The 22,777-nt window shown below is 36.5% G+C and overlaps 1 protein-coding gene across 4 annotated transcripts in view; it reads left to right on the forward strand.

Annotated features, from left to right (window-relative positions):
• Positions 1 to 22,777, forward strand: part of LOC131439010 (uncharacterized) — an 803,522-nt gene that overhangs the window by 758,146 nt on the left and 22,599 nt on the right. For all 4 annotated transcript variants that reach the window (XM_058609483.1, XM_058609481.1, XM_058609484.1 and 1 more), the window contains one exon: positions 21,290 to 21,497. In XM_058609483.1, coding sequence (XP_058465466.1) covers positions 21,290 to 21,497 — 208 coding nt within the window. The remainder of the gene's footprint in view (positions 1 to 21,289; positions 21,498 to 22,777) is intronic.

Consider the following 22,777-nt stretch of genomic DNA (forward strand, 5'->3'; position numbering starts at 1 on the left):
TGAAACGAAAAATTGTTCCCCAGCTCGGGTTTCGGTGTAAATTTAAAAACAACATCCATTTAGATCAGTGCTTCCTGGAGCACTTCGAAATCGGTCATTTCATGCTCCGTTAAAACCACGAATGTCGATGTCGATCAACTGAAACTGTGCACCCACTAGTCAGGATCCGAGTAGAGGCACCTAAACGAGACCTAAACAAAACGATGGTGTTTAGCGTGTCGGTTGGTAAATTATTCGGAAACGCTTCATTTTGGCCACTGATTACCAATGGAAAACACAGGTTCAATTATAAAAGCACTGCTTCGACTTGTTAGAACAGTGTAGTTAGCATAATGAAGAAACAATGTTCGATGGAAATTCGTTAATTGATTCTGAAATCAAAACAAGCCTGTTGAATTAATGAGATCTTATATAAGACGTAGACATTTTTTTCATAGCAAGGTTATCCATCTTCTAAATAGATAGAACTGAGAGAGTTTTTTTTACATGACCGTAAAATGCGCGTAAGTGTTTCAGCTCACTGGTTCTACAAACTCCTTTTTTAGTTACTTTAATCGATAGATATATTATCAGAGAACGCAATAGCAAAATTTCAAAGTCCTACTTCAAATACATTCGGAGTGTTATAGTTCGCGTGAATTTGTGTCGTGTTATGCCATTCCTTCGAAGCGCCTAAACTTTGAAGCGGGTAAACTCGAAACCGCCCGTTCGCACAATAGAAAAATAAACTTGAGAACCAACATCCCGATCAACATAACATAACAGATTTACATCCAAACTGTTTCTGCCCAAGCATCCAGAAGTTCCACAATTACTTAAAACATCCACTTTCTTGCTGTTTAAAAGTACGAGTGGAACTTTTAGCACCTTGAAAGTGCAGAACAAGTTCCGTGTGAACTTTTTCGCTGCATAGAAGCTGAGCTATGTATTCTAGAAGCACTCTAGAAGTTCGCTCGGTTGCGTCACAGGAACTTTCAAGTGTGGATAATTACTTAAAAAATTGGCGGCTTAGTTTGCTATTGATGGACTTTGAGAGCTGCTTAAGTCAAATCAGTCCCTTTTGTCCGAACTTTTGGTTAGTTGGGTGCTTTTGATATATCCTTAGAATATTTTGTTTTTTTTTGCTACTAACGAGACCAGACTTATATCTGCATTCGATAGGAAAATTGCTTTTCTGTTATAAACTTGGTACTGATTTCTGTTCGGGAATTGACACGAATCATGTTTTATATTCAGAGATGTTAGACAGAAAAGTGCGTGAACCTCTAATACACATTAGAATCATTTCATTTCGATTATTTTTTTCTTTCAATGAAAACAACAGGAAAAACCTATTCTTAGTTTACCTAGTGATGTGATAATGCCTTTCTCTTGTCATTCACACATTCTCATTAAAACATTTTTAATAAGATAAATTCTAACACGATTTTGGGCTTATTTTTGATACAAATTCATTCAGATTGATTCGGGTAGATATCAAAAGTATGCTTCAGCACTTACGTCACATATTCGGCAATATTCCCCAAACCAAACGTATTGAGTTCTGAAATTTTCATTCATGAAGCAAACATCTACAGAACTCTGAACCTCTAAGTTTACAAGTGTTTTTTTTGTGTCCGCGAAACTTGATAACGAATTTTCACCCACAGATATATCGCCGAAGAGTGATAATCGAAAAGTAGAAGAGTCTCCGATGATGTTTCCATGCTGAATTTCCACTACGCTTCAGTTCGACACCGCAATGATTCGTACAAGATTTAATTATCATATTCTTATCAATGAAAAAGTCTCTACTGAATGAATTCGCAACTGAGGTATAATGACTGCGATATTTCTGAACTATTTTCAACGGCATTTACCCTTTCGGCGAAATGGCCTTCGGCTTACGGCGAAATGACCCTGATCCATTTTCTACGTTCCAAATAGTGATTATAGCGATTCGATTAAACTGCGTGTATTTGATTAATAGAAGTGACAGGAGCGCAGCATTTTGTATGTCTCGAACACACAGCAGGCATGTCATGTTTGAATTGGGATAGCGATAGCCTGAAGTCCTATCACTTCTGCGTATGATATTCATTTAGAATTGCTGAATAAATTTCGAATACATCACCACTATTGACCGAACTTTGTTTTTAAATACCATCGAGGAGAATGTTCGCTAGTGAACTTTCCCCAACTCATTTTGTTGCCTAGTGAAATCAGTTTTAGTGAGAATCGCGTTTGCAAAAAAATCAGTAGTGAACTTTTCTTCAGTGAGTTTTCTGATCCATGATTTTTGTCCGAAAATTACTTGCGAAAAAGTTGCAATTTGCGAAAAATTGCACAAGAATATATAATTCGTCCCGGGTTGGTGGTTCAATACATAGGACGCTGGTCTTACAAGTCAGTTGTCGTATGTTCGAGCCCCGAATTCTTAGTGTCAGTAGGATCCATAGTACTAGCCATGCAATGATTATGTACGCTAAGAATCGGCTGCGAAGTCTGTTGAAACAGAAAGGCCAAATTCCACAAATGGAATATAATGCTAAGACTCTACTTTTGCACAAGAATATCAATGAGAATAATGAAAAATGAAATCATGAAAATCGATTGAAAAGTTTTTAAGATGTCACGTTCACCGCAAAGGTATTTTTCAAGAAATCTCTATTTTGACATAATCGCGATTAAAGTTTTGCTTGTCATATGCCTATGGATGGAACCAGCGAACAGCTGTCATTTAAAACCTAGCGCTCGGAACTGGATGAAATATCACCAAGATATTTTCAAAATTACAGCAATAATACGAAGATTGTCTGATGAATGATGTATAACGCTCGTATATTTTTTATGACAAAAAGCAGTACATTTGGCGTAAAAATCATGAAAACATCAAACTTTGAAAAAAAACAGTACATTTCACAGTACGCAATTTTCTAAAAATAGTAAATAAAAAACAAAAGCAAATAAATTTAATGAGCATTCTATGAGGAAAAAAAATATTTAATGAAAACCACGACAAAACCACCGCAGAGACAATGAAACACATGAAGAAACAGTCAAACAACAAAAAAAGAACAAAAGAACCGAGTATGTTTAGCTGTGTTCGGGCGCCACGGCGTTCATTTGTAGTAATTTCTCTATAGCAATCTCTCCGCTAGTTGTTTCAGCTCTCAAAAAGTCTGTTTTTTTTTTCGTGTGTTTCACATGCAGGGTAGTTTAATAGGCAAAACCGATTTCCCCGGATAGGAGCTTGCTACGGGTTCGAGTCCCATCTCTGCGGTAGCGTTTTTGCGGTTTTCATCACATGCGGTATCCGAATATCATTTTTTGAGTCTGGTTTCCTCGTTAGATACTGATCAAATACGGCTCTACGCATTAACAAGACAAATCGTTAAAAGCAAATAATTATCAAAAGATTTATTTTCATTATCAAAATCTTGTTTTTCCCCTTTTAGGGAATTTTTAAGTTCGACAAAAACTAAAATAAAATGCACGAATTATTCATCAAACATTTTTTGAGGAACGTATGATTCTTCTTGGTTGAGACATTATGTTTTTGTTTGACATTGTAATCATCAAAATTTCGCTAAATTGTTGTGACGCGCTCTGAACAAGAACGATTATTGAAAAAAATATTGCTTGCATGTACTTACATTCACATTCATATTCACTACGTGTTGTCACTTCCCTTTCTGACGTTTTGTACTACCACAAATCGAAATTCGATGCGCTAAAGATTTAAAATTCTGTGTGTGAAAATACAGTACATTTCAGTGTAGAAATACAGTACAAATTAAAATACAGTACATTTGAGGGTAAAAACCTTTTTTAATCCACCTAGTGGTGTAATGATGCCTTTCTCATATTACTCATTACATCATAAATATAACCGTGAAATTCGCAAAAACAACTGTTTATTGAATAGAAATAGGAAAGTTTGTTCGAACCTAATCTAACAAACTCTATAATACCTGTTTACCCTGTAGTTCCGGAACCGAAAGTAGTATCCACAACAAATTAAGAAATTCTGTATGAAACTGTAAGACTTTTCTTTTGAACCTATAAGTTTGTGAAAATCGCTTTGGCCATCTCCAAGAAAAGTAAGTGAGATTCTTTTTGCAGTTTTTGATCACTATTTCCAATTCTTCCGAGACCGGATTCAGATAAACGGAATAGCCGAAGTTGGTTCGTTTACTACCAACAAATATGACCTACAAATTGGAACAGTTTTGAACGCAGTTAAACCTATACTTACTATCTCATACTCTATTTCGATTAAACCAATTAAACGAAATCTAACAAACGAAACAAACCTGCGTTTTTGTTACTTCTGCATATGTAAGTCAAGCTAAACTGCATAAAACATGTAATAGGATTATTTTTATTATTATTATTATTATTATTATTATTATTATTATTATTATTATTATTATTATTATTATTATTATTATTATTATTATTATTATTATTATTATTATTATTATTATTATTATTATTATTATTATTATTATTATTATGATTATTATTATTATTATTATTTTTATTATTAATAATTATATTGACATCACTACACAACGTGCACGAAAGAGAACAAAGCACGCCTTGTTCGTTTTGTGTTTTCTTCTTCTTTCGGTGTTGTACATATTGTCACTCTATATGGCGATTTGAAAACTTTGACACTCATCGCCCTGCAACTGCGGAACCGGAAGTCGGATCCGAATGAAATTTTACAGTAGGTTTAAAAACAGTATGAACTTTAATTCAAATCAAGATTTGTCAAAATCGGTTCAAGCATCGCAGAGAAATCGAAGTGAATTTACTTTTAGGAGTTTTTCTTCTTCACTTTCGGCGCTCTCGGAACAGGAAAAGAGGGGACCAGTAGTGCCGAATTAAGTTTTTATGCCCACAAACTGACAAGCTCTGCAAACTAGAAGAATTTATCAGACAGTTTTATGGGATTTGTACCTGTTTTTAACCATCGTTCGTGGAAAAATACTAATAAAATTGGAAATTTCCACTTATCACGCTATAGTTCCGAAACCGGAAGTCGGACCCTGATAAAATGTTCCACAAATTTCTAGGATATTATAAGACCTTTCATTTGAATCTTAGTTTGCAAAAATCGGTTTAGTTGTTCCAGAGATAATTGAGTGTAAACTTTTTCTCAAATTTTCACATATCACCATATAACTCCGGAACCGGAAGTTACATTCAAATGAAATTCAATAGCAAGCTATAAGATCATTATACCTTTTATTTGAATCTTAGTTTGTGAAAATCGGTTCAGCCATCTCTGAAAAAAGTGAGTGCATATTTTTTCCACTTTTTTGGTACATATCATCCTATATCTGCGGAACCGGAAGTCGGATCGGAATGAAATTCAATAGCAGGCTATGGGACTATGAGACCTTTCATTTGAATCTTTGTTTGTGAAAATCGGTTCAGCCATCTCTGAGAAAAGTGAGTGCATATTTTTGTTACATACACACACACATACACACACACACACACACACACACACACACACACACACACACACACACACACACACACACACACACACACACAGACATTTGCTCAGTTCGTCGAGCTGAGTCGAATGGTATATAACATTCGCGCCTCCGGCCCTCGGTTGAAAAGTCGATTTTCACAGTGATTGCATAGCCTTTCTATATGAGAAAGGCAAAAAACAGTACGCAGTATTTGGGTCGAAAATACAGTACGGATACGAGCGTAAATGATGTACGATTAGCGGTCACCTAGAAATGATTCAGAAAAAATCGAGATTTCATATTTCGAAAAAAATATATTTTGGTACATTGAAAAAAATATTTCATATACTTCAATACATTAAGTTGTAGCGAATTCAATATACAGAACATTAACATTTTCAATTAATTTTTTTTCTTTCATTTCGATTCATTAGTGCATTAGCAGTTCGAATTGAGCCGCTGAGGCCAATTAGCAGTGCAACTTGAAACGCTAAGCACACGCTCAGGTTATTCTACTTCAGTGACCACTTTCAGACTATTGTGCCGTAGCAGACGTAGATTCAGTTTTTTTCGCTTGCCGTTTTATTTTGACGTAGGACTACGACTTTCTCTATTAAACTTACTCGGGGGTCATTTCTCAAATTTCACACATCGAGAACGTTTCAAACTTACTCCAGATTTGATTGCTTTATAAATTTTCTTTTTATACGATTATTTGCTATAAATGTTACACTTTACAAACGTGAAGTGTAGTAAGATTGTTATCAAAATCACGACTATTGTGTAAATACTGTTTTTTCAGTGAAAGATTAAGCGAATTTTTAAATATGCTTTGCTGGTCATTATTTGAAGATAAACAGCGAAGATTTGATTAATTAAATTTATCAGTTCTCCAATCAACGGGTTTGAGCTTTTTAATACACTGTCTCTTGTAATTTAGGAACTGAAAGTCGATTCCTGATAAAATTCAACAGTTATGTTTCACGAATTAAGACCTATTTTTTTTTTTAAATCTGTTCACTCCTCTCTGAGTATATGAAGTGTGTTCCATTTTTGATTTTTTAACCCTTATTTTCGGTACTTCCGGAAATGGAATCCGGAGACCGGTCTAGCCGAAGTTGTTTCATTTAGCCATCAACTAATATTACTCACAAACTGGAGCTCTTTTGAGTCTACTTTAGAAGTTTTTTTTTGGTGTTTGCTCTGAATGACGGTTTGAAGTTTGAAGCATTCATCTCCGAATAATTCGAGAACCGGTACTTGGATCCAGAGAAATTTCAAAATTCCGTATGATACCGTAAGACCTTTCTTTTGATTCTAAATTTGTGAAAACCGGCTTGGACATCTTTGAAAAAATGGGGTGAGTTCACTTTTGGAGTTTTTGACCACTACTTTCGGTACTTCTGGAACCGGTATATCCAAAGTGAGTTTATGTGGTAGAACTGTGATTTGGAAGAATTTACTAACTAGTTTTGAGAAATTTTTTTATTTTTTTTTTTCACTCATCTGTCTTTAATGCCGGAATCGAAAGCCAGATTCACACACCTAGAAAAATTCATGTAAATTCACGTCATTTGAGACCAACATATTCACAATGTATTTGACATACGTTTCATGCACTCTGACATATATTTAAGTGCTAAAACATGTAAGTTTACACACCTGATTAAAAGGCGAGGTATGTATAATACATATTTAATTTATTCTTGTAGAATTCAACCATTGTACGAATTGATTTCATATTAATCAAGTCAAATGTGGCTTTGCGTCCGCTGTTAATTTCACAATGTTCTTCTGTGCAGATGACACTTGAAAATTTTCTTTGGGACAAGCGAAACTTTCATTTGTACCATTGCATATTAAACAAAAATGTCACATTTCTACACACTTAAAAAAACCCTGTGATTTTACATTTTATTAGATGGACATAAATGTACGTGGAAGAACATTCAATATTGTGTCTAAAACTCCATACATGAAATTCATCGGAATAAAAAAAAAAGAATACTGAGAGCAACCGTCGCGACTTGAACCGAGAATCATTGGATCGCAAGTACGTCTGTTAATCGAATGAGCCACAGAAGCATACATCTGCTTGGCTGGTAAAAGGTGCATTTAAATTCATACAGTCGCAGAACGCAAGTTACATCTAACATTAAGTCATTACAAATGAGATTTTCCGTCATTTGACAACTTAGGTCTTTATGAATTACATCGTATGAGGGATTAAGTCACCTGTAAAATTCATATTTTTTTGGTGTGTAGAGTTGATTCAACTCCAAATTCAAGGGTTTCGATATATTTTTACGGGTATGATCATGTAATTTTACGTACCTGCGTAAGTGTTGAGTATGTTTGTTACAGATTTAAGTAATCCTAGTAAAATTCAGTCATTTACCAAATTGCGTTTTTATGAATCTTTTCCAGAGCACTGACTTTTTAGTTATATGAAAAGCGACTCGCATTTTTTTAAAGTAACAATACTCTTCATCGGGAAACCCTAATTGCTACTAGAATATGTTTTATAGAAGTTGTGTGATTGATCCTTTATTTTTGCATCATTTGACAAATTGTGCTGCGCCTTTTCCCACCATGCTCGTCTAATCGAGCAAAATAAACCGTTCCGTGCAATCGAAAACTGATTGTACGCGTATCGGAAGGCGGCATCGAAGCGTCCCAAGTCCAGTCCGGCTTGAGTTCTTGAGCCGATAAGTCGCATGCAAGCGCAATTTGAAGCAATTGAATCGATTTCATCGGACGTTGCGATATCACTTTTCAAACCTCACAACCAACGCGTCGAGGTCAAGCCCGGCGATCCTTGTCCACGGTCACTAACTGGCGGTAAGGCCACCCCATCGAAGGTGCGCGATGTTGATTCACCCAAGTGTGAATATCGAGACTTGAAATCGATAGCTTCCAAACGATCGATCGTGGTTTAGTGCGAACGGTTCGTTTTGTTCTGGAAAAAAACAACACAAAAAGTAGTGCGGATTACAACCGGATTTTTCGGCAGTGTTCGATTTCCCAGTGTACGAATCGTGTCGTAGGTGGGTGGTAGTGGAAATATAATCGGTGTGATTGTGGTTTGAAAACGCCACCATAGATTTTTACGGCTTTCCGCACCGTCAAGTCTTCGCTTAACGGGCAGAGGTGACGAAACAACCACAAGTAGGCGGAGCGATGGACCTGTACTTTATTGGCCCGCGCCCGCGGTGGGTGAAGAAACGCTCGAGGAATTAGATGCGAATGGTTGGCGATGAGTGCAAAAACAACTGACGGAAGTGTGAAGATTTATGACTTGGTCATTTCGATTAATTAGACAACCCAATGGGCCGATGGAACGATTCCGATCCGTGCAGTTGAAAGCCGATTAATTATTACCGGCAGTGAAATGTGGAACCTTTCACTTGAAATTTCTTCCCAGTAGACGCGAGGCTCATCCATCCAAGTGGCGGAATGTCACTTTCCATGCAAGCTTCCTGGATGCTGAGTCAGTCGATTTGGTTCGAAACATCGTAAATAATCACGCTCACCGGGAATGATAATTGTTTAATAGCTACAAAGACGCCTGTCGTTATCAAACTGCCATAAATTATGCCCAGGTTCACAATTTAGAACAGGTCTTCCGAAGGAGCCACTGGCTGCTTTCGATACAATCAATTCTCAGTTCACCTCCACCTGTTATCAGCTGGCAGGTTGGCATTGTTTTCGCTTTTAGTCACGAGAATTTGAGTCGTATTTCTTTTTTTCCCCCTTTCGACTATTTCGAAACCCATCCGACTGCGATGGGCTCTGATAATTGCTTCCAGAGTGCCAATAAACGAAATACAATTCACACAATTATCAACATCGAAAAATTTGCATATTCGATAGGGATAGAAATGCCATATTGTCAGATTTGGACAGATAGCAGACATCCGGTGGAATTGTTCGATCAATCTCTTTCGTAAAAGTAAGAGATAAGAAAGTAAATGCTTCGGTTGAGAATAGACAGCATGAAGTTCTTCAACGAGAAGTACGGAATCATAGAAGCAAAAACGTGGTTCTACACGGAAAACATTCGAAAAATCCTCCTGACCATTGTGCTATCGATTATTGTTCAGGCGTAACCTGACAAGTTCACAGTACAATGATTAATGGGGCTGTGCGGGGTGTTTTTGGGGGAGCCCATACACTTCAAAACAACCCTGTGATTTTACTTCTTAATAAATGCACATAAGTGGTGCGTCGCAGTTAAAATTTACTGAAATAAAAAAAAGAATCCTGAAGCGACCGCCGCGACTTGAACCGAGAATCATTGAATCATAAAGTACGTCTGTTAATCGACTGAGCCACAGAAGCACACATATCTGCTTGTCTGGTAAAAGGTACATTTAAATGTCTACAGTCGCACCTGCTATCAGAATCCAAAATACAGTCGAAACCAATAAAATTTATGCTAATCCAACATTAAGTCATTACAAGTGGTATTTTCCGTCATTTGACAAATTTGGTCTTTATGAATTACATCGTATGAGGGACTAAGTCACCTGTAAAATTCAATTCTTTTTGTGTGTACATTAAAAAAACATTGAATTTTACAGGTTTCCTAATCCCTCATGCGATGCAATTCATAAAGACTTAATTTGTCAAACGACGGAAAATTTCATGTGTGATGACATGATGTTGGTTTGTCATGGGTTTTACTGGTTTCAACTCACTAATACACACCAAAAAAATTTGAATTTTACAGGTGACTTAATTCCTCATACGATGTAATTCATAAAGACCTAATTTGTCAAATGACGGAAAATTTCATTTGTAATGACTTAATGTTGGATTAGCATGAATTTTACTGGTTTCGACTGTAACTTGCATTCTGCTAGCAGGTGCGACTATATGAATTTAAATGCACATTTTACCATCCAAACAGATATATGCTTCTATGGCTCAATCGATTAACAGAAGTACTCGCGATCCAATAATTCCTCGGTTCAGCGGTTGCAATCAGTATTCATTCTTTGCGTGAACTTCGTCGCTCGGTTTATGTGCATCTAATAAGATGTAAAATAACAGGGTTTTTTTTAAGTGTGTAGTATTATTGTTGTACCTTTAAATTCTACTATGTCACGTCATTACACTCTCACAAAGTCACTATTTTCACAAAAGTGTATCGTACGTTATAATACAGATACGTATTTCGGAATGTTATTTACATCCTTCCTCAGTGTATCGGTATTATAACGTTTGATGCACTTTTGTGAAAGTAGTGACTGTGAAAATAGGAAGTGAGTGAGAGTGTAATGACGTGACATAGTAGAATTAAACGGTACAACAACAGTACTATTAGTGATAATATTCTACTAACAGCTCCAACGGAAATCTAGTGGTTTCAACTGTAATTTTAATTCGGCTAGCAAGTACGACAGTACGATTTTATACGCACACCATTTACCAGCTTAGCAGATGTGTGCTTCTGTGGTACAGTCGATTAACGGACGTACTTTGTGATCCAATCATTCTCTGTTCAAGTCGCGGCGGTCGCTAGTTTTTTTTTCTTTTTATTTCAATGAATTTTTTGTCATGGATTATTATTTTAATATTACATTAATGGTATGTAGGTTCGTTGAAAGCAGTGACAACAATTCTAACGTAAGTTTATCGCTTTCTAAAATCAAATAATTGTTTATTATTATCCATTGAAAAACAGACTGGGAAAAGATTGATAAACTATCTGAAATTAAACTCTGTGAAAGAATCTGCTCGGAACTCGAAACCGGAAGCTTTCTCTTGTTCGGGAAAATTAATTTACCAATTGAGCTACCCTTAAACCTCAATTTACGCGAACTTAATTTACGATACTTTGATTACGCGGTCTATGTGAATTAACGCGATTTTCGAATTCGAGTTTTTGCATAATGAAGGGAGTTTTTATTTATACGTATAGGAAACAATCCAACGTGCTTGAGCGAAATAAATACAATGAAAAGTACATTACTGAGTTGTTTGGTTTCGTAGAATCTAGCTAAGATCATGGGTATCAAAGAATTTTGTGTGAAAAAGGAGATCCGTATTTTAACGCACCACTGATGACTTTTGCACGAATTTTTGGAACTCGTGCTCGTAGTACACTAAGGTCTTTTTTACGAGGATTTTTTTATGCGGTTTTACGCGGAATTCTCGAGGTTTCATGCATTTATAAGACATTTGGCATCGAATAAAAAATTTTTTAGTTTGTTGTTTTCTTCACGCGGATTTCCGAAGGTTTTATTCGTGGTTTTTTTAAGCGGTATGTATCCCCCGCGTAACAAAGACCTCAGTGTACTATATTCAGCAAATTAACATACTGTGATGTCCATCCAAAACCTCCTTGGATATAGCCCTTAAGGTCTACCAACGTAACCGATTTCATTAGTGAGTTTCTACTGTGTGGTCCAAACTCGTGGTATCACATTCAATAAACGGGTTCTTTGTGATTAATTATGAGCAAGTGCTTGTTCATCCAAAAACTACCTGGGCTAAGATCTAGCAGCGTAATCAAGTGAACTAACAAGATCCTGGCCCATGGTCTATGCTCGTGATATCACATGCAAATCATTGACTTTGTGTGAATGTCATAGATCATCCAAAAACTACCTGTAGCCCAGGCCGTAAGATCTACCAGCATAAGAACCTGCATTAATGAACTCATTGTCCTCGGTCTATACTCGTGATACTGGTGTCTTTTGCACGACTTTTGAATGCGGTATATGCTCGTAGTACTATATTCAGCGAATTGACATAATTCGATAATGTCTGTGGAAGTTCTTCTCCATCCAAAACCTCCTTGAAATATAAGCCTTAAGATCTACCAACTTAACCGATGGCATTAGCGAGTTTCTTTTTTTGTGGCCATACCCATGATATCACATTCAATAAACGGGATCATTTTGATGAATTATGAGCAAGTACTTGTTCACCCGAAAACTACCTGGAGTTCAAGCTCTAAGATCTACCAGCGTAACCAAGTGAACTAACAAGATCCTTGTCCATGGTCCATGCTCGTGATATCTCATGCAAAACATTGACTTGGTGTAAATGTCCTGGATCACCCAAAAACTACCTGGAGTTCAGACCTTATCTACCAGCATAAGAAACTGCATTAATAAACTTATTGTCCTCGGGCTATACTCGTGATGCCATATGCAATTAATAGGTTTATGGTGAATGATCTATGCCAACCGAAAACTACCTTGAGTTTAGGCCTTAAGATCTACCAAAATAACAAAGTGCATTAACAAAGTTTCATCTTCACGGTCGATACTAGTGATTCACTGAAGTTCTTGGATGAATTAAAATAATCCTGAAGCAGATCAGAATAGACAAGTGCACAATATGTATGACTATGAGCAGCATTGAAAAATTATACATAAGCTGTTGATTGCTCGTATAGATCTCAAGAATTATTTTCACTGAAATTCTTTGGTGTCTGGGAACTCTCCTGGATCAGAAAAAATTAGACAAATAAGCAGTATGTAGCTTCACGAATATGAACAGCGTTGAAAAGTTATACATAAGCTGCTGATTGCTCATCTAGATCTTAGGATCTATTTTCACTGAAGTCCTTGGATGACTGGGCACGTTCTTGAAACAGATAAGAATAGACAAGTATGCATTATGCACTTCCATGACTATGACTAGTAGCATTGAAAAATTATACATAAGCTGCTGATTTTTCATGTAGATCTTAAGACCTGTATTCACTGAAGTCCTTGGATGACTGGGAACGCTCAGGAGCAGATCAAATTAGACAAATAAGTAGTATGAAGCTCCATCACTATGAGCAGCATTGAAAAACTATACATAAGCTGACGATTGCTCGTGCTGAACTTAAGAACTGTTTTCACTGAAGTTCTTGAACGACTGGAAACGTTCCAGAAACAGATCAGAATAGACAAGCAAGCAATATCTGCTTCCATGACTATGAGTAGCAACTAACCAGTATGTATCTCCACGATTCTGAACAGTGTTGAAATGTTATACATAAGCTGCTGATTGTTCGTGTAGATCTCAAGACCTATTTTCACTGAAGTTCTTGGATGACTGAGAACATACCTGAAACAGCTATAAATAGACAAGTAAGCAATGTGTAGCTCTAAAAATTATGAACAGCCGTAAAAAATAAACAATAGCCGTTGTAGTTCTTGCTATGGCTCAGTGTAATCTCTAAGGACAATATTCCAAGTAGTGCTTGGATCGTGGAATATCTCTTACAGATTTCCGTAGTCTCAGAATATACTCAAGTGGTCCTAGATTCGTTTGCGATAACGCAATATTCTATTTAATTTACGCGAAATTGAGGTTACAGTGTACCTTGAATGTAATTCAATACATTTCAGAAAGCGACCTCTTTTTTATAAAACTCCGTACCTGTCAGACTTTGCACTGCCGATGTGTGACTCAATTTCTAATTTCGACCCTGTGTCATCGTTCCGCAAGAGAACACTCCACATGCAGGCACCAATCTAACATGTCCGTCTTCACTCCAATCTAACATGTCCGTCGGTCACTGATACTACATGGAATTATAAGTCTCGGGCCTTTCACAGAAAAGACGTTAATAGTTTGGAATCGGGTATATTTTTGTTGAGAACAAGCCTCTATACCAAATTTCATGACAATCTTTCGTGTCAGACCAGTTCTAGTTTTCATCAAGCTATGGAAAAAGACGCAACAGCGCATTGATGCATAAAAACAACGGTGAAACTAAATGATTTGCGGTACGGATTGGCCCACAATCCCCCGTATTCTCCAGATCTGGCCCCCATCGACTATTATTTATTTCCAAACCAGAAAAGGTTTCTCCAGGGAGAGAAATTTTCGTCGAATGCTGAAGTCGTTGCAGAAACGGAAGACTATTTTGAAGGCCTTGACAAATATTTTTTTAAACGGCATCCAAATGTTGGAAGATGGAGATTATACTGAAGACTATAAAAGTTTTTACCTTAAAAATCTACTTTTTCTTTGTTAGGCCCGGGACTTTTCATTCCATGTAGTATATTGGAATTTCATTGTGTCTCTTTTGCTGCTTGGGTACATAATACTTCTGGTAAAACATTCTATTCGTTGAATTAAAATTTGATAACGTTCACATTTTTGTGCATCTCGCCGAAAAATATTAGCTTTGAAATCATAAGCTTTTCTAATCAGTAAATATTTAGAATGTACACCTTTGATTGACTTGACAAAAATCTTCTGTTATTTTTTTTTTTTTCAAACCAACTGGAATACAGTTTCACTCGAATGAGTTATAAAACTGATCATTTATCACGAATCGTATGACAACGCCTTAATTCTAAATTACAACCTGCCATTTATTTTGCAGAAATCGAATCCATCATGTTTAAATTACTTTCCCACAATTCACTGCACCGCTGTACCGTACATCGTTTCGATTTCTGGAAATACAAATTCTTTGAATTTCAGCACGAAACCACACGCAACAAACACACAATCGTTCCGATAAAAGCCCAATCGATCCATCAATCAGTAATACAGACCGATTTTTAAAATCATGTGTTCACACGGTCATTTGTTTGTCATCGACCACCATTCAAACTACGCGTGTTTTTTTTTTTTCTTAACAAGGATTAACAGTGAAGTGAATCTAACTCGACAGAATAATTGAAAAACATGAGAACAGTTTCAGTGGATGATGGCAACTAGTGATATGATTGCACCGACCCCGGAATTTTTTTCGCGACATTGTCGTAGGACACCGGAAAATTGTTGCACCTGGAATGCCGGTGCTATGCAATCCGAAGTGCCACTCGAGTATCGCAGCCGGTGCCGGATAGGCCGAATGTTGAGAAAAGGTCAGATCTATCATATTAGCCCAAGCAGTCAGTCGGTGTGCAACCGACGGGAGAAACTTCGCCTACGGAATCGGGTGCTCGGTGCGGCCCCGGCGATCTACCGAAACCTGCCGGATGGGTACGGTAGCTTGGATGCGCTCAGCATTTCCTGCCAACCGAGACGAATTATGGTAAATTTGAAGTGTTTAAACTTTGGTGGAGGCGTGACTCACTTTCTTATATTTGCATATCCATGGTCCAACATGGAAACTCATATCATCATTTCCGTTCAATCAATTTAATTTGACAAACATTTGAATTTACTTCCAAACAGGTGTAAACAATTTTTCGTGAACAATCAACCAGACCCCCGTCCGTTATCATCGTTATCGATAGCTACTTCCTGTGCGACGATTGCGAAAAAATATTGCTACTTAATTGATCAAAAGCAAAATTGTCTTTTGATGCGAATTTTATTTATGCGAATAATAAAAGCTTTGTGTAGTGGAAAACAATTAATTGACTTCAATACAAGTTGATTACACCTTCCAATCCACCGAAAAGAAGTCTCTTAATCAGTAATTCCCAAAGTGGTCCCTACAGCCCCCCAGTGGGCACTAGCTTATTTTAAGTGGGCAAAGAACTCAAAACTGTCAATAGGCAATGGCAATAAGTCGCGAATAGTGTGCTTTGTCACTTCAAAACATTTAGCAGGCTAGCAGCAAATATATTCATAACAAGTTTGTATAGACAAACTTTTCAATAAATCATTTAAATTTGATCAGTATCTAACGGTGAAATTACATGTTAAAACAACTATGTAATGAAAACCACGAAAATGTTACCACACAGAAAGGGACTCGAACCCGTAGCTAACTCCTAACCATAGAAACTGGTTTGTCAATTAATCTACCCTGCATATGAAAACACATGAATTTAACCTACCCTTCATATGAAAACATATGAGACTAATTGTCTAGAAGAACCAAGCATGCTTCGCTTTACTTGGCCACTGCAGCATTCAATTATAGTCCTATATCTATGGAAACACAGTCAACAGAAAAAAACACACACATCACAGGTATATTCTTGCTATTCTGCTTTGCCGCCAGCCTGAGAGCCGTAAAGTCGCGGTCTTTATTACATAGTTGCATTCACATGTCATTTTTCCAATCTATTTTCGCCATTAGATACTGATCAAATAAAAAATTAATTTCCCCGGTTTGGAGTTAGCAACGGGTTCGAGTCCCCTTCTCTGTAGTAACATTTTCACGATATTAATTACATAATTGCATTCGCAATCAATTTGCATTACATTAAAAACTGGATCAAAACGACTCTACGTCTTAACAAGACTAGAACAAATCGTTGAATAAATCTTTGCTAAACCCAACCCAGGATCAAGCCAATCTATCAGTTACAAGAATCATGAAAATAGTGAATCATTAAATTAATGTGAGATAATAAAAAAAAAAAGTGAACAGATAAAATCATACAAAACATACAATCAGAAAATGGTCAAATAGTTTAAATGTGTTATCAAAAATTTAAATCATATCTATATTTCAAGTTCAAAATTTGTATCGTTTGAGATTCCAGTCGCGATTTAAATACCACTCTTTAAGTCGTTGTAAAAGATGCGAACTATTAGAATATTCCAGTTCAGGAACCTGCTTAAAATCAGAAAGTATTGATGTATATTTCATCGCCCTATACCCGATACTCAAACTGTATCAGTTTCTATTGAAAAAGATCAACTTGATTAACTTATAGCACGACTCAGAGTCAACACATTCTTGAAAGTTAACAGACTTGCTAGATTTTTAGTTCGATACACGGTTGTAGACGACATTTCCTGGTTGCTGAAGTTGGGATTGCGCTTGTAACAGATGTCCACTCTTCTCGACGTTTTTGCGACATCCGGTTTTCGGTTCCCTTCCTGTACTTACTAGCTGCCGACAAAAGATCTCCGAATACTTCTATTACAATTCATTACATTAGTAAATTTGGCCACATTCATTAATTTTGCAATTGCAACGCGATCAATTTAATTAAGACAAAAACTTTTGAGTTTCGTATGCAAACTGTTGAAGTCAAAAGTTTACACATATGTTTACTTACATACCAGATTAAACATTCCAACACCAATGATAATATGTTTTGATGTACGGGGGAAGAGTGACTGTTGTAAAGCTGCCGTTCCCGTTTTCGATCATTTTCAATGTTTCAACTTTACGAAAAATATTTTTGTCGTTTTTACCATGAAGATGAAGGGATATTCCTTTGCAACGTCGGCTTTTAACGCAAAATAAATATTTTGTAAAGCAACACTTGACCAAAAAGCCTTAAAGATGGCTAACTAATATTAACGAAACAGTTCGACAAAACCTGGAAGAATCCCTTGAATTGAGTGTTACAAAAAGCATTAATCATACATTGCAAAATTTTACGCGGGATTCGAAAACTGCATGACTTTGAATTCAACGAAATAACATAATTTTACGTGCAATTTGAAAATTACATGTCTGAAACATCAATGAAATAAAAAACAAAAATGATAGGTAACAAATGGGATTTGAACTGAGAATCATTATATAACAAAGAGGGTCCGTGTATTGATTGATCCAGATGTACATATCTGCTGGTCAGGTAAATTGTACATATAAATTGATAACTCGTACAGTTAGCCGTGTGAAACCGGCAAATAAAAATTACGCGTTAAGTTTGTAAATCTTAATCAATCATGACGTAAATTTCAGTTCATAGACAGCAAAATGAATTTTATCTATCCTAAAGTTTTGGCTGCATAGAAAAGTGGTTTGACACAACTTAATAATCATATGTGACTTTTTTTGGAAATTTAATGGAAAGATCCTGTTACATTTAATTTTCAGATATTTTTACTGTGTAGCATAATATTGGTATGAAAACAATAATTCGTAAATTTACGTTACATCGAATGAGAAAATAATGTCTAATACAAAAATTTCGTCTTCACTATTTAAGTCAGTATAGAAATGTGTCATTATTAAATGTCAAATACTTCTTCTATACTGTCTTTTCACGTATTAATACTGATATCATTACACAATGAAGGAAATAAATAAATTGATAATTAGCATAGCATGCTGGTGAAGACGGACCATTAACGCAGTCATTTTCAAAGTAATTCAATTTGCAGAATATTTTCCCCTGACAAGGCTGTAGGTTCGAGTTCGGTCTCTATATCAGTTACGCACATTTTGTTTTACGCTTCGCCTTCGATTTATCATTGGATATTGTAATCGGTTGGTAGAAAAGATGAAGAGGTTTTATGCCTTTTGGAGAAACAGATTTTCCCTGTTCCCAAATAAATAAATGAATAAATCTCTAAAACATTAAAAAAATCTCGGTTTTGGAAATCTCAAGGCAAGTCCCAAATCGTTAAAAAAGATGTGTTCAAGATAACACTAGATCTTGACGTTAATAAAGAATTATTAATTAATATTACCTTAATTTTTTAATTTTAGTAGAAATTCGAACCAAGAATGTTTCATGATTTTTTTCAGAAATTCTAATTATTTTGAAAATCATTTGGTGTGTATGCGTGTGTGTGTGTGTATGTGTGTGTGTATGTGTGTGTGTGTGTGTGTGTGTGTGTGTGTTTAACCTATCCCAAGCCCCGCCGTCTAGCCGCGGTTTACAGAAAAAAGATGTTATACATGCAAATAACTTCAGTCCAGGACTCAGGGAGGTGTTGACTCAAATCGAGTTCCGATAACCTATTTCGTATACAGATCCATTCGTGTTCCGAGGTCGCCGTTGCAACCACTAGCCCCGCCTAAATGAAATGTTTGCACCAAATTGACTCAAACATTACAGAAAGACTTTCGATCTCTTGCAATTGGCAAGCAGTCGACGCGTATTTAGTTTATTTTCTTCAGTTATATATGAATAATTAACATTTTCTAATCTTACCCATACTCGAGCTTGCATTCAATGTTTAATTTTATACCGTATCTAAACCTTCCAAATCTTCAGTATTCATTCAATTACACCCTTGGAGCGTAGTAATGCACACTTCTGAATATTTTTTCTATAAACGCTCCTACATAAAAACTTATAATAAGAATTGAATTATTATTTATACACAATTTGTGCTTAGTCAATTTATATAAGGATAAAATGCAAAATGCTGAATGGTTTTCATGAAACCAAGTTGACAATTTAAAGTCACATTAAGGATTTAAATACACTTCAGCAATAGGTCGTCAAGGCGAAATACTTGACTTATTTGAAGAAGTTCAATAATTTTCGCGTTTCAAATGAATTATCACATACAAACCAAATCGCACCCTCTCATTCTGCTACTAACGCAGAAGGCTATGGCACCCAGTCGATGCCGCTCTATTGACCAAATGTCATCATAGACGTACCGGGAGGCAGGAGATAGGAACTAGTGAGCACTTAGTTATCTCACCTTTTGACGACCTCTAATTTATTTTTGACGACCTCTAATTATTTTGGATTATTTTTATTTATTTTTTTTATTTCAGGTAATTAGTATATTACATAAACCAGACTAACGAGTGATGAACTCAATATTTAGGTAAATAGAAGACTACCCAAAGTGTTGCCATGACAACTTTTTCGATTTTTCCGATCAAGTTAAAGTTTGAGTAGATGATTATTTAGTTACTCCCTATTATGGACTCAAAAAAAGTAGTCGGTTATTTACCTAGAATTTGGGTGGTAACCTCATTTTTTCATCCTCATTTTGGGTAGCCTATAGAAAATCTCGACCAGTAAACTCGTTTTTCATTGTACACATTAGTTGATGAATGACTGGTTCGAAGTTACGACCTGAATCGTGTGAGAGTTTTGAAGTACGAAATAATCATTAAGAATAGTAAACAAAAATTATAGCCTGCTGCTTGTCAATCCGGGTGACAAGCAAAACTAACGTGCGACTGAATCACAGCATGTATCATAAACAAAAGTCTACCGGAAAGTTAAACAAGGAAACACATAGTTTTCCTCGTTTCCCCCTCGGTTTGCCGACTTTCGTCACTGGTTACTATGTCAACACTATGACACTACATTCCACGATAAGCAATCGTAGTTTTGAATGGACGATGATATCATTGCAAAGAAGCGCATGTTCGCTGGTGGCGTTATGGATCAGCTGAAAAAAACGGCTAGCTTGTTGCATGTTCGTGTGGTACAAAAATAGGAAGTGTGAAATTTTGTAAATTTCTTTTGGGATATATAAGATTTGATTTTTGACAAAAAACAAACCTTAAAGTGAGAACAGAAAGAACGACCAAAATTTACAACCGAAGCTCTGTGAATGGTCGGCACTTTTTTCAGCGCAGTTGCAAGTTGCATCGCTGAAATCGAGTTGCATTAGCTTTTCAATTTGAACTGCTAATGCACTGATGGGGCGAAGACGATGCTTAAATAAACCAAAAACAGTTATTAATATGTATCACTGTTTATCGATAATTCAAGTAGCTTTACATGATTCTTTTTGATGTTATAAATTTATATTTCACACCCGGATCATGTCTCTATCATTCCTCGATAATCCAAGCGCTGTGCGCTATTTGCGACAATAGAAGCAGTTATACATCAGATAGTGTACTTCCATAGGCTTAAGAAGTCCATTGTTATCATCTTGTCGAAAATTATTAAAAAGTGATAAAACTCCAATCAATCCATCAAACTGTCATACGACCATCGACCAACGACGGCATTGTGTGTTCTTTCCTCCGGGACGAAACCTACATTTCCCAGCAGAGGGTGTGTGTGATTGTGCACAATAGAAATATTTGTTTATCAGCAAATTTGTTCCAGAAGCGTGGTGATTCTCAAATTTCTATCGACATTGTGATCGAAGCTGATTTCCCATCAGCAGCAACACTCGCAACATCAATCAACCGTCGAACGTGGCTAAAAGTAGACACTTGCCAGCTTTCATTCTCTAACATTTCCTTCTTTTTTCTCCGTCTCATTCAATTGCAGCCCCTACAGCTGAGAGCCGTCTCTAGTCCTTCGTTGACGGAACCGACACCGCCATCGCAATCCACCACAGTGGCCACCGCCGCAGATATCAACGGAATCAGTGGAAGTGCTTGCCATGTTTCGAAGGTAGATTCTCGGACTGCAACGACGCTTCACACGCAGCAATCGAAGGCATCTCTGGTCAAAGCGAACCAACATCAACAGCAAGGTAGGTGGCTCATTTATGTGGCTATCCAATCAAAGGCCCTTTCCAAGGTCCAATACAGTTCGATAAGGAATCTGAGAGAGTCTAAAAGTTGCTTTGAAATTAATTCAATTTCTGCTAGTAATGTGATAAACGCAACCAAAAAGTCTAAGTTGATACTTAATGTCAATTGGGAGTCCATCTTTTGAATAAATTGAGCTTGGAAAGTTGTAAAGCTGGAAAGTTCAACAAGCTCTGACAATCAGAAGAATATTTCCTATACCTATTGTGAAAGTCATGCAAAATTTTGTGCTGATTATAGAGTCTTAGTAAAAAGTAAAAGTGAAGTAAATTACATTAAATCGGTATCATATTTATGTATTTGCGGAAATCTAATATTCAGCTACAGTCCCGAAAGTCGCAAACAAACCAACAGGAGATTCGTAAAGCACCTGAAACTGCATTTATATAATTCTTTTGCGAACAATACTTGGATTGATTTAAAGTAAAAACAGTAGGATTGAGTACTCAAAATTAAGAGTGTACAATCATTTCGCTTTCGTGACTCGTTTGATACAGCCCTGCACCACTTGCCGTTCCTTACCGACAATAGCACAAAGCGGTGTTCAGACAATTCAAACAATAACACGATGCAGCAACTTTGGCTGCTGACCATAATGAAGCCCAGCGCATGTAAAATATTGGGCATAAGTAGTTCGAATTCGATTCTTAAAAAACAAAAAGGTTAGTCCATAAACTAGCAAACCTACAGAGTGAACCAGTACTCAGGTCGGTTAGGCCTTCTCTGAGGAAAACGAAAAGAGGTACTTCCGGAACCGGAATCTGTGAACCTATATAATCGGAGTTGGTTCGAGAAAAGTGACCGGGATCCATTTTTGAGTCTATGGCTACAATCTACGGTCATTCATCAAAAACCCAAGAACAAGGAAAGCCAAAGTAATGTTTGGCCATCTACTGACAATGACTACCGATTGGAATAGTTTTGAGGCAAGTTTAGAAATTATTTTTCTTTTTTTTCGGTGCTACCGGAATCAAAAACCGAGAACCAGCATAGCCGGAATCGGGTTGTTTGGTTGTCTATTGATAATGGCTACCGATTGGAAAAGTTTCGAGGCAAGTTAAGAAATATTTTTACGTGCTTTGTTTCGCCGCTGGAAGTAATTTGAAATTAGAATTTTTTCACTAATCACACTGTAACTCCGAAACCGGATGCCGGATCAAAATAAAATTCAGGAACTTTGTAAAGGACAATTCTGTATAAAATGTTCATTACGACTTAAGTA

Source organism: Malaya genurostris, chromosome 3 (assembly GCF_030247185.1).
Source record: "Malaya genurostris strain Urasoe2022 chromosome 3, Malgen_1.1, whole genome shotgun sequence".
Taxonomy (NCBI): domain Eukaryota; kingdom Metazoa; phylum Arthropoda; class Insecta; order Diptera; family Culicidae; genus Malaya; species Malaya genurostris.